The sequence below is a fragment of the Lates calcarifer genome, linkage group LG10, assembly GCF_001640805.2.
Source record: "Lates calcarifer isolate ASB-BC8 linkage group LG10, TLL_Latcal_v3, whole genome shotgun sequence".
NCBI classification, from domain to species: Eukaryota; Metazoa; Chordata; class Actinopteri; family Centropomidae; genus Lates; species Lates calcarifer.
This window is the reverse complement of record NC_066842.1, coordinates 13602409-13615947: the sequence shown is the minus strand read 5'-3', so window position 1 is coordinate 13615947 and position 13539 is coordinate 13602409. Positions and strand designations below refer to the sequence as shown.

At 39.5% G+C, this 13539-nt stretch overlaps 2 protein-coding genes across 15 annotated transcripts in view; both read left to right on the top strand.

Moving 5' to 3' along the window:
* mef2aa (myocyte enhancer factor 2aa) overlaps positions 1 to 3788 on the top strand; it is an 86617-nt gene extending 82829 nt beyond the window's left edge. For all 10 annotated transcript variants that reach the window (XM_051073393.1, XM_051073391.1, XM_051073396.1 and 7 more), the window contains one exon: positions 100 to 3788. In XM_051073393.1, coding sequence (XP_050929350.1) covers positions 100 to 436 — 337 coding nt within the window. In that variant the 3' untranslated portion in view covers positions 437 to 3788. The remainder of the gene's footprint in view (positions 1 to 99) is intronic.
* Positions 3789 to 4744: 956 nt separating this feature from the next.
* Positions 4745 to 13539, top strand: part of mctp2a (multiple C2 domains, transmembrane 2a) — a 33719-nt gene continuing 24924 nt past the window's right edge. Inside the window, exons 1-9 of one of the 5 annotated variants that reach the window (XM_051073385.1) lie at positions 4751 to 4812; positions 6437 to 6779; positions 7451 to 8461; positions 9472 to 9531; positions 9626 to 9731; positions 12090 to 12232; positions 12331 to 12407; positions 12511 to 12625; positions 12727 to 12750. In XM_051073385.1, the coding sequence (XP_050929342.1) occupies positions 7463 to 8461; positions 9472 to 9531; positions 9626 to 9731; positions 12090 to 12232; positions 12331 to 12407; positions 12511 to 12625; positions 12727 to 12750 (1524 nt within the window). In that variant the 5' untranslated portion in view covers positions 4751 to 4812; positions 6437 to 6779; positions 7451 to 7462. The other 4 variants (XM_018664379.2, XM_051073386.1, XM_051073387.1 and 1 more) reach the window with 4 other exon arrangements.

The following is a 13539-nucleotide window of genomic DNA, read 5'->3' as shown; positions in this document are numbered from 1 at the left end:
CACACATCTACATATTCCTGGCTTTTCATATTGTTGTACCTCACATTTGTTGTCTCGGTGTGAACTGAGCACAAAACGACCTGCTTATCTTCTCCGCAGTGGTGGAGGTCACCTACCTCAGGGCTCCAACCTATCCATCAGCACCAGCCAGAGCATAAACATAAAGTCCGAGCCCATCTCGCCGCCACGGGAGCGTGTCACCCCGTCTGGCTTCCCCCCTCAGCAGCCGCAGCAAGGGTCCAGCCGACAGGAAGTGCTGGGACGCTCGCCCGCCGACAGCCTCAGCTCCTCCTGTAGCTCGTATGACGGCAGCGATCGCGAAGACCACCGGCCCGACTTCCACTCCCCGCTGGGGCTGGGCAGACCCCCCGCTGGCTCTGAGGACAGGGAGAGCCCCTCGGTCAAGCGCTTGCGCATGGACACATGGGTGACATAAAGAGCCCTGATCACGCCTCCAGTCACCAGCCAGTCAGAGAGAGGGAGGGGTTAGACATGGAGATAGAAGAGAGAGCAAGGGTCCTTAGAGCTATCATTATGATACTATTATTCAACTCCATTTCAATTTGTAAGACTGAGATGTAATGTAGTGAGACATGTCAGGACATATCTAAAGTCAATTCTCAAACTGATACAGTAAGATTTGATCAAATCTCAGTTAGCTGGACTGAATTATATGCACAAGCAGGTGGTATCAGGTACTTGGTGCAATTCAGATGACTTTTGCAGAAGAAAGAAAACTGTTAAACAATAGGCGGTAGATTATTGTAGTCACTGGTCTAGTCAGACACTTACATGTAGTTGCTGTTTTGCTGTTGTGCTCGCATGTTGCAAACAATCAGAGAAAGTCGTGTTGCTTTCAGGCGCAGGACCCTTACATATGACGTTCGCTGCAGGAACTATCTTTTAAAAATCATGCTGTAACCATACAAGACCTTTATCTCAAGTGGCCTCTTCTAATTTATTGATTCGGTCAATCAGAAGATACAGGCAGCATGGAGTCAATTAATACTACACAGGAATTTTGGTCACAACAGTTGAGACTACTTTAGCGAATAAATGAAACAAAACTGTTGGGGAAGTAAAAACAAAATAACAACAGAATTTATCGCAATAATGACATAAATATTCATTTTATAATTTAAAAGAGTAGGATATATAAATGTGCAATTAAGATAATGCGAACCTGTCCAGTTGAACTGGTGAGAAAATCAACATGTTCACATTTGTGTAACAATTCATCAGTAATATAAGCCAAAGCTGTTCTTTTGTGTTGTTTTGTACAGTTGCTATGGTTTCCTAACAGTTCACACAAACGCACCATTTCTCCGCCATAGTTTGGAATTTTTTTTTATCGTGCTTTATTACAAACAGTGTAAAGTCATGTGAACCAGATCGTGAATCAATATCTAAAGCCATGAACATTTTGCTGTTCTGTTTGTATAATTGAAAATTTGAGCCAAACATTTTCTTTTGTTGTGTAAATAGCGACTTTAATATATATCACCGGGGTGTGAGTACATGCTGAATGTACTGTGCGATCACCGTTTTCAAGAAAAGTATATTTTTGTGGATTACAGCCAAGTTTACAAGAGTAGACCCTTAAAAATCGATCATTCACTGGTCAACATTTGCTATTGTGTTAATTTTACTGTAATCTCTTCTAAATTGAATTATCAACATAATCTCCTATGTGTTTTATTTCCAGATGGTCGAATTGTTTTTTCTTTTCTCTCTATTAGCGGTGACTGTTTGTCCTGAAGACATTGTAATAACAATGCCGTGAGGCTGAAGTTCCACTATTTTCATATTTGTGAAGGATGATCACAAGGCTAGGGGAAATAGGGTTTCTTCCCTCCTATTGTGTTAGCTTGTGTTAGTTGTATACCAGCAGCTGCGGAATACACTGCCAACATTCAAACCCAAGGTCCCAGCCCCACATTGAAGAATAATCTATTGTTATTGCATGTAGCTCAACTGACAGACATGCCATCTCTCAGGCCGTTTCCACTATCCTGTTACTGGTTCATGGAATTTTAGCAGGAGACATAAACATGGTAGAAGTGGCTGCTGACCTTCCCGCAAAACTGATCATGCCTGTGCCCACATGTGGTTGTAAATATCACAGTCTACTTGAAATGTCAGTCATAATTCTGTACAAAAATGCTCATGTGTTTCCTTAATTGGCTCAAGAAATTGTATCTTATATCAATGCCCTGTAACTAGTAAGAGTACTGTAGGCCTAGGAACCTTAGGAGCCAGAAAAGTGAAAATCTGAAGGCGCTGAAGTCATGTACGTGAAAGGTGTTGCTAAGGCAAGGCCGTTGCCTTGGTTATCACACCTTGCAGAGAGGTAAAAAGGCAGGGCTGTGACTTGTTTTCTTCTCCATCATCACAGAAGCAAATAATTCAGCAGCTAATTCATAACAACAACAACAACAACAACAACAACAATGATGCATTGTCATTGACTTCAATCTCACTGCTGGATTGCACACATTTGTATGAGAAGTTTGCTGTACGAGGGAGGTATCACTCTGCATTCACCATGACACGTCTTGTGTGTGTTTCTGAGGTTTCTGTTCTCTCCGCCCCCATCATTGACTCCATGGTAGTTCTCAGTTTAAGCCCATAATGATCTATGCAGTTTTAACCTGAATCCACGGGATATATACAGAATATGATGTCATTAAAGGTCGTATGTGGTCCACAAAGCAGTAGGAAGAGGAGCATCAGTGGGTTGACTGTTAGCCTCTTATCCTGAAGTGCCACAGCTGGAGGTTGCTGGCCTTCAAGATGCATATAATACATTTTATTAAATGATTGATTTGGATCCCCCGGGGCAATCTCTTCATGTTCATATACATAAGTAGACATTACATGATGTATAGTAATTCATAATGTAATCCAGTATAACACAGCAGGTGAAAATAGCAATAATAAATAACTACAACAAAAATTGTCTGCCAGTCTCGGCAGCATCACCTCGTAGTTGAGCACATACTTTAGCACTTGATAACATATCAGGGAATTTTGTAGTTTCTCTATCTATATGCACAGTTAGGAAATGCCTTATCCCAAAGAAAAATTACACCACTTTTATTTCTCTCAGTTAGAAAAACAAGACAATGCAGATATCACTAAAACTTGACCAGACCTGCCTCTTCTCAGACAAGACTCACACAGGAAAATGCATGGTGAATGCACTGTGATACGCTTTGCTCTTTTGTCCAAATTGTGCACAACTTATGAATGTGAAAGGAAAGGGTAATCAATGAACCTTTGTAGAGGACTTTCTTCACTTTGCTGTGCAAGAGTACACTGCTTTGCTTCATGGCTTTTATAAACAGAACTACGTGTTTGGTAAGTGTTTGTAGTTGATAGTTCACTTAACTAAAGAAGCTGTTTTCGGTTTGGATGCTCAAACCGTTTGGCGGCACAAGCTGGACTTTGTTGCCAATAATGAAATTATTTGTTTCAAAATCGAAAGAGATTTTAAGTTAATCTACATTTTATTTCCCTTGAATGTGTTATTTTATTTTCATCATACAATAAATATTCAAGTGAACTTTTTATTAAACAATTAAGATACTATGCTAGATATTGTTGTACAAAATTTGTATTCTTCACAAAAGTACAAATATTGGCTTTTAATGTGTAATTTAGGTTATCTCTCTTATTCTGTACAAAATGAAGTAAACAACTCTTACATAGAATTTGTTCTCCTGTGAAGTCCCAAACAGTAGAAACTGTCAACTTTATTAAACACCTCAGTGTATGCTCAATCTGAACTCAATGTCTATTCATCCTTGAATTCCACTTTGAAAATGCAATTTGTTGACCTCACACATCAATTAGTACAGACTGCACAACTACAGATTTAATGGCTGATTGCAGTGTGGCAGCCTGCGGTGGTAGAAACACTCAGATCCTTTGCTTAAGTAAAATAATAGCACAGTGTAAATATGCTACAGTAAAAATTGCACTTAAATACAGGTAAATATTATTAGTGAAATTTACACATAAATAAAAGTACTCATTAAGCTGAATGACTGCAGTCAGAATAATATATAATATAATTTTTAAAAATATTATTTGATCATTATTACTGGTGTCTCAACAAATAAGCAGCTTTTTAATGTTGTAGGTATTTGAGGTGGTACTAATTTTAACAGCTTAAGAAAGAAATAGGACGGTCTACATTCTTCTGTAACAGTGTATCGTATTTCACTAACTGACTGACTCACAACTATACTGATATTTTGAGGGAAAAATCTGAATCTGCAAAATTATTAGTAACTCTAGAGCTGTCAGATGAATTCAGCCTGGTACACAACATTTCCCCCTAAAATGTAATGGGATAGAGGTATAAAGTACCTGAAGTATTTCAAAATGTAAATACAGATGTACAGGTGAGTCTACCTACAAAGTGTCCTTATCTACAGTGCTTCCTTAAATGTAGGCTACTTAATACTGTAGAAGACGTATCTGTAATTTTAAGTTTAAGCCTTCAGTTGGCTTGAAAAGTGTTGAGTCAGTGTTTGAGGTTTCATCTATATAATATGGATGTTCACACAAATCAAATGCAAACACCAGTACAAAGCACGTTTAACAGGTGACATCTAGTGATATTTCTCTGTAGTACAGTTTTAAGAAGAGGGGAGCAGTGTATTTCCAGAGTGTCGCCAGCAGGAGGCACTGTAACACTATAAATTACGGCGGCCTGTTGATACAACCTGTTAGCTCAGGTGAGGGTAATTAGTAAACCACTGAAGCTAGCAGGCCACAACAACTGTTTGGACAAGAAAATATCAGGTAGCTAACCGCTGGGTGGACCTGTCAGTCGACCCTTTTTAAAGTTGTGAAAATATATAACCGTATATATACAGTCAGGGACTGAGGTAGTTGTGTGTTTAATATGTGAGGGAAGTTTAATCATTTCAAAAACTCGAATTTCAAGAGTTGTAGTGTTAAGACACGAAATGCAGCTGAAACATTGAGGTGAGGTAAGTCAGCGTTACTTGTACTTTAGCGTTACGTGAGTATTTTCGATTGGAGAGACTTTTGACTCCACTGTGCATTTTAAATGGAAATAGTAATTACACCCCTTACTCTATTTATCTGTAGTCACCAGTTTCTGATACGTCCAAAGCATTTAAACAAGCCCATAAAATATGACGCACTGGTTTAGCTAGCTAGTGAGTCCCGGCAGTAATCACGACAAGTTATATAAAGTAATTAGAGCACGTTTACTTTTGGTAGAAGAGTACACTTTGCTACAGACGGTTATTTGCCAAAGCTGAATTCATGAATTCTGGACTTTATTTACATCTTCTCCATTGTGGTATTGCGACACATATGAACAAATAAAAAACACATTTTCCAGAACCATCTTGAATAGTAAAACATAAAACACTGTGAGACAAACAGGGGTTTTAGGTCAGCTGTGTCAATCTTTGATCCTGTACTCTGAAGGCTTGCATGTGCATCACTCAGTATATTTGTCCCCAAGTGCATGTTCCTGGCTTCCCATCCATGAAACCAGCTGTGCTACAGGCTGGAACTGGTCCAGTATGCATGTGTAGAGTAACCAAACAGGGTTTGGGGCTGTTTGAGTTGTGTGAGAAGAAGGGTGACAGGCCACCTGCCATAGGGGCTTGCCCCGTTCGGATCACCAGCCCTGCTTTTCAACTGGGAGCCAAGTTGGGGTTCTTTCATGTGGGCCTGATCTCCTTAAGACATCAGCAAATATTGAACAAGACTCGGTCCAAACTCAAACACATCTGTTGTCATATAGTCTCCACCGTTAGGCACAGACAAGGAGAGAGAGAGTGAACACCAGTGGGTCTGTTGCTTTAGCTTCTATGTGTGGACAGACAGCTATAGTTTATACTTTGCAAACACAAATGCTCACTTTTGACGAGCTTAGGCTAAACCTTCTTCCACTGTAAACAAATATGTGGCTGTGTGAAAGAAATGCAGTTTGGTATGACAAGGCAGCCGCTGAGTGCCCGATCTGTGCTGAAGATCAGGGACGAGATAAGACGAGCAGATAGCCAACATTTCATATGCCTCAGTCATGTTGCAGAATCCATCAGCAGTATTTGGGACTGTTTTGGACAGATAAGAAGGACAGTTGTATTGTAGAATTAGGCTAGATTATGGCATTAAGTATATTTTCAAATGCTTGGACCTATAAGGGAACCCACATTAGAGGAAGTGTAATGCATGCAAGTCTTAAAACAGACAAATAGCCTAACAAATGCAAATAAACAGTCAAATATTCAAATCAACAATAAACAGACTGTCAAAACAGGCTGTTCAACCTACTGTACTGTGAGCAACTTGTTAATCATAGTTTCAGTGCTTCAGTGTCTATTTAATCTCTTGTCACTGTGTCTTAATTTACTGAATATTTGTCACCTGATTTTTTTCATAGATCCCACATAACCTGTAGTCATACTGTGTGTGGCTCCTGTCATCATGCAACACCTGGGCAGGTCTCAGGTCTAACTGTGGCATTCTCAGTCGTTGAAACTCACCTTGTGAGACTGGTATGGCTAGTTTCACCCAGTTTGGCCTCTCCACCTATCACTTGTCTTCAAAGTTACCAGCGAGCAGAAAAGTGCACTCACTACATTTTGAGCTGCCTGAGACACTTCCTCTTTTCCATCATAGTTAGGATGGTTGAGCTGCCTGTTGGAAAATTTACTGCTGCTCTCGGTGGAAACTGAAAAACTGTTAGACTTTGTCAGGCAATTCAGCAGAGGTCAACTGAACAGGTATAGCACTGTGTTTTCTTTGTCTAAATTAGACTGAGATTATCCATAAAGTAATGTAATGTACAATAATCTAGGTGAAATAATTTATTCAGAATTGTTTGTAAGAATAGACGGCAGGCCTTAGCACTAATGCTAAGATTTTACTATGATATTGTAGCTTATCACCTACTTTTGTTTTTGTAGGTGATTTAGTTATTAGAGGGCATTATTTGTATTTTTATTAGGTTAAGACAGAAAACTAGGAGAAGTAGGCACAGTGTATTGTGACACTAGATATTTACTTTTATCTGTGTATGGTGACAAATCCTCTGAAGGGGTAATCTTCCACTGTGTTACTTCTGTACAGTAATAGGGTTTTAATAGAGCTAATTGTGCCTTTATGAAATACAGTATTATTTGAGCTAAAGTCTCAGACAGGATGTAATCTACTGTAAAACAAAATAGGAAATATGCTGGTCAAAGCTAAGTGTGAGTATAGCCAACAATTTTCAACCTGCCACTGATTAAAGTTTAGCAACTTTAAACAGTGGCCACCTCTAGTGCAATTTACATTTGACTGTTGTAGTTTATGTTGTAATCCATGTACTGAGTCAGAGCACTATATGTTTATCTTTTCACATTTAATACAAAATTACCTTGACTCCACTTTTTTTCTTTTTTTAATCTGAAAGGTATCGTACAAGATGGATGGCAAGAAAAAGAACTTCTTGGAGAACTTTCGTCTGAAAGCTAAGTTGCTCAATCTGAAGAAGCCAGGTAGGAAGGCACTTGCCAAGCAAGGGAGGAATCTGGCCCATCGGCGCAGTATTTCCGTACCTGACCTAAGGTTGGTGCCGGGTGAAGCATTTTCTACAGAGAATGCCTTGGTGTTCAATGACTCTGATACCATCTCCTCCATTGGCATCTCTCCCCGTCTGAGTGATACTGATTCTATTGCAAGTGGATCAATAGTTGATGGGCCATCTTTCACAGTCCCAGAAATCACACCCCTGGAAGATTCAGAAACTACACTCAGGGTTCCTACAGATCGCTCAGCTGCAGCGGTTAATAGAAAAAGTGCACCAGTAGAAACACTGGGCCTTTATGAGGAAATCAGTGATACGATGAATTCAGGCTCAGAGAACAAGGTAAACTTGTATGCACAAGTTAATAAAAGGGCACATGTATCTAAATTCACTTTTGACCCTATTCCTGCACCAAGATCTGTTTTAAGCAACGCACAAGTTCTTTCACCAAGACCAGACCTTGCAGAGAGAGAGAGCCTGTCTGGTGAAGACGCTCCAGCAGAGAGAGTGGTTTCAGGTAGCCTCGCTGCAGCATTGGCCAGAGCAAACTCACTGGGAGAACAAATGAGCCCATACGTAGAAAGGAGGACCACATCATTTGAGCAGAGAAACCCATCATCTGAAAAAGGGAATCCACCAACAAAAAGACAAACTGTTCCTCCAGATAGCATGCCTCTGACATTAGATACCATGGGTGTTCCTTTGGAGAACGCAGATGGTACCTCCCTGGACTCTGCCTGTGGCACCCCTAGTGAGGAGCGAGTCAACCTGCCCTGGACGACAGACTCAGAGGAACTGGACCGGGAACCCTGGTCTCCCTTTTCGAGAGATTTCTCCACAGAAGAAGCTCTGCTGGAAGAGGCTCAGCACGAGGAGGCCCTGGACGAAATAGCAGCGGTCAGTTTTATTGTATATATTTAATTACAGGTACAGTCAGAGGATGCTATTTTTATTTAAAGTCTATGCACTGTAGATTTATGTTATTTGAAATTTGTATTCAGATGTCATTTGGGGATTTCTTTTTATATCACACAGAGAAATCACACAGGTAGAAATCCAAACCAATCCATAGATGAAACTATTAATCTCTTAGGAATTAGATCAAAGTATGCATGCAGTATGTATGTCTAGTGCCATAATAAAATGGTCAAGAGGACGTTGTATGAAGGTTTAAATTTATTATAGATAAAACATATAACTTGTTACAAATATAATATGAAGCAACACCCCAATAAGTACTATGAGTAACATGATGTATTTCAACATTGGTCACATTCATTTGAATATGTTCACACTTTCATTTCACTTTCAAATAGTGTGGTTTGGATTTTCACATACCTCAGCTGTAATACTAAGAGATGTCCTCAGGATCTAATATGGTGACTTGCATGAAATTGACATTTTTTTAAGCTTGAGCTTATACTTTATGACTAATTATTCAGTCCACTGGTGCAACATATCAAAAGCATCCTATACGGCTGATGGTGATTTGACTTTACGCAGTTCTTGGGTATAGTTTAAACTAAGGCTATCGTATCCTCTTTTGTTTAGATGCCTTTTAGATATGGAAACCAGTGGAAAACCAGTGTTACTAGTTAGAGATAGAATGCAGTGTAGATAACTCTACAAAAAGTACACAGGACTTATAAAATCTCACTTTGCCTTACATGTGGGACTTTTATTTTTTACATGCTGTAGGCACACTGTTTGTCCCTAAAAGATATTATCTATAGTTATCAGGAACATTAGAGTATGTGTTGAAGTGGATAAACACCTTTTTAAAACCATAAATATCATGTCAACCACAGAGCAGTACACACACATAGACATCCCAGTTTGGCTGTACTGTCCTAAACATTTGCAATCTGATGTGTCATAAAATGTCATTACAATTTCTTTCTTCATAGCTGTCCAGTGAACAGTTGGACTTCTTTGACGAAAATTCGCAAGATCCCTTAGAAAGCTCTGTGAGTACTCATTAGACTGCTGTGCCCATTGAAATAAGCCAAGTATGACATGACATGAGAAAGCATTTAAATGTCATTGTTTTCTCCACGGCAGATGACAACAGGGCCTGAGGGCCCAACACCTCTTCCATGCCAGAGATACCTCCTGAACATCAACTTAAAGCGGGGAAAGAACCTGGTCATCAGAGACAAGCGCTCCGGTAGGTCAACAACCTGCAAGGGATGCATAAGTCTTGGCCTTTCAAAGCCTGTAAGACTAGAGAGCTGTCTCATGTGACACTTAAGAGGAAAATGACTTTATCTCTTCATAAGCCATCATCAAACTGTTCTCTTAACTGATTTTTTAGGTGGATCAGCACAGATCAAGACATGCCAGATCAGATCAGATTTCTTGTACATTCCAAAAATATGCAGTTGTTTGTTCCTCTCTGTTGGCTTTTAGCAGCAGCTAAAGGGTTGATGAAGCATGTACACACAGTGCATATACAGTACATCTTGTTAATCTTGCTGTGTTTATGAACCAATCAAACAGTGGAGAGTTGTGAATGGGAAATGTGTTGTTGTGTATAAAGGCAAGATGGGCCGTGTTCAGTTAATGCTTCTGTTTACTTGTGGGGATGACGTCTCATGTCAAGTGGTGTATGTACAAGAAAAAAAAGCACTAGAGAAATATGCTGTCAGACCAGTAAGACAAAAGGCAGGCTGGGATAAAACAATCAGTGCTCTCTAAAGAGAATGCACAATCTGCACATGAAACTGATACCTATTTACACAAATGATTTAAAATGCTAGGCCAGGGGTAATGGTAGTGGATTGTTTGCAATATTTAATAGACAATCAGATGGCTCATAGATTTTAAAGTAAAAGTAGTCTTTTAAACTACTTTGTTGATGTCTTTAGGCTTGATGTTGAAAATTACTGTTGGATAATCTATATGAGTGATATTTTAATAATCTAATCATTATAAAGTTATAAAGTTGTTTGCAATTATTAATTGAGACATCCAGGTATAAAATCAAGCATGAACTTTGAGAGAGAGTTTAGATTTTAACTCATTTTAATGAGCTGATCTCCATAACTGGGTTGCCTATTGAGATTTGAGTCACCAGTGACAGTCATATTTGTTTGTGAGAGAAAGAGAGTGTGAAACACAAATTTCCACTCGTCATGACCCTTCCCTGAGGCCTGTGGCGTTTACTTTGGGAAAGCAGCGACCTCAAGTGGACATAAATGAAATTACTATTTATACGTAAATTCATGTGTGGTCTCAGTAAGTATGATTACTTACTGACTCTTTTTTTGGCAGTTTTTTGGACTAATATTGTTTGGTTTACTTAAAGGAAAAACAATAGTTAAACAATAGTCATTTTAGATTGTAAGATGCATTTTATAGCAGAAATTTGTGAAATGATATGAGAGTATTTTGAAGCTACATGGATCTTATCTCATTGAAAATACAAACCCTTAGGCAATGCTGTGGTTTTAACCAGTACTTTACTTGCAGCTCCTGTGGCTTTGGGAAATCACAGACAGTGTAGCGGTGAAAGGACTTTTTTCTTACAGTTATGCAGTTTTTTTTTTCCTGCATGGTGGCAGGGCACCCTCCAAACCCAGTGCCCTACTCCCTGCTAGTTGAGACCTTACTTTCCCTGACAAGATGGCACCATGATGATGCAATCCCCACACGCCCCCTGTCTCTCCACTGTTTGCCCAACAATCAACACCGTGCCAAAGGCTCACCAATGGCATACATTGTCATTACATATTCTGAAAGGACCCACGCCACCGGCCCCCACTCCTTGGTTTTTGTTCTCCCCTTTTTTCCCATTAATTTCCATCGTCACCGTTCTCAGTCATGCCAGAGCTTTTCTCCTTGCTAGCTGCCACATTCTCCTCCTGTCAAGTTGCCTGGAGGTTTCCCTGTCACAGGCTGGCAGGGTGGAGCTGCTGTGGGTCCTGCCTGCCTTTGCGAGATGTTCATTTGGAGTGGGGAGCTGACAGGCTTGACAGCCCATCCCCACAGGGCCTTTGTCATGTGATTCAAGCCTCCCTGCAGGCTCTCTCAAGCACCCCTTTATTCCCCTATACAAATGAAGGCATGGGACTGGCTTTCATTTTTTGGCCAATCTGCATGCAATTGCAGAAACAAAGAAGTCCCATACCCCCACCCCACTCACAGACAGACTTTCTTAACAGGCTTGGGAGATTAACACTGGTTGCTTCTAGATTTTGGTTTCTGGTTGCCTCATGCTGGCGAGTGTTTCTACTCCTTCACAATTAAACAGCTACATCCCTCTGTTTTTGCCATGTGTGGGGTGCACCTCCTCCTCACATATTTCAGTCTCTCACGCAACCAGCATGGGGGAAGGGTGTATATGTGTGTGTATTTATGTGTGTGTTTTCATACACAGTGTACATTTTTAGAGACAATATGTTCCACATGAAGTAAACATAGTTTGCATTAAATAACCATGGATTGCCATGAAATCAGTGTTTTTACACTTTAAGCCACATTCATTTGCTGATTTACTCTTTTTTTTTTCTCTGTTGAATTGTAGGCACCAGTGATCCTTACGTGAAGTTCAAACTCGAAGGAAAACAGTTCTATAAAAGCAAAGTGGTTTATAAAAGCCTGAACCCGCGCTGGAATGAGTCCTTCTCTCATCCTCTGCGAGATCGAGCGCATGCTGTGGAAGTTCGTGTAAGCGCTGTTTGTTTGAAAAGGAGTGCATTATCTTACAGTACAGGAACCCATATTTTCAGTTTGTCATCTTAATGATATTTCTAATGTTGTTGCAGGTCTATGATAAAAACCGGACCAGTGACGACTTCATGGGTTCCGGCTCTGTTTCCCTGAGAAATCTTCAACTGTACAAGTGAGGAATATTTATTTGATATGTTTTAGGTAATCAATTATCACAAGGATATCCATTAATGGTGATTAGTTGAAATCTTCATGGTCTTTCTGTCTTTGAACAGAACCTATGAAATGGAGCTGCCCCTTAATGATCCCAAAAGTAAAGAAGATGACATGGGAGTTATCATTGTTGAAGTCTGCTTAATGTTCAGAGATGCCACCATCAAAAGAAGCCCTGTGAGAGTATTTCTAATATGAGAAGTATTTCCTGATGCAATTATTTGTCTATAGTCTCTGAATGTCTTTACACTAATTTCTGTAATCATTTTCTTTTATAGAGATGGCCAGTAAAGAAGAATAAGGTATGTATTTTGATCAATAAATTTATTTTTTTTCCTTGAATTTCCAAATTATATCCAGAATGCCATTAGTATTGCTGTATTTGACTATGTCATTTACACAGTAGAGCTTACGGTTACCCTGATATGAAGCACTAGGGGGCAGTAGCTCACTGTACTATGGTGCAACAAAGAATGAGGTGTATGTTAAGGACTCAGGCTTTTGTGTGTAACCTTGGTTTCAGCATAGCCCTATTTCTTTTGTGGTTTTATAGTGAACCTTTTTTGCGATGCATATTATTTTCAGTGGTATCATTTGCTGTGAAAAAGTATGGTACAAATTACATTCTGATCAAAACCAAAATAATAGTATTGTCTGAATATGTTGTCATGAAAAAGCCCTTAGAAGAGTATTATTTGGTTTTGTAGTAAACAAAGTTCCATCTTTTCTCAAGTGGTTTTCAATATATTGCAGCTGTAATTAGATTCAGAGTGAAATAGGAGGGTGGCTGTTTGGGACTCACACTGCAGCGAGTGGGTTTATATTCACACCTATGTAGTCACTACATCTGCCACTGTTCAGTCTCTTGATGGTCCAGTAGACAATCTCAATTTGAAATTAGATGACAAAGGAATGAAGCCATTTTCATACACATTGTAGGTTATCCACTACAGATGGTTAAAGATACTCAAAGGGAGACAGAAATGTGTGATGGGACTCTACACAATGTTCTGCTGCCTAAATCACAGTGCTAATTTAACAATGTAACAATGCCATTTTTTTCCCATTTCATTTTTGACAAACGTACAATA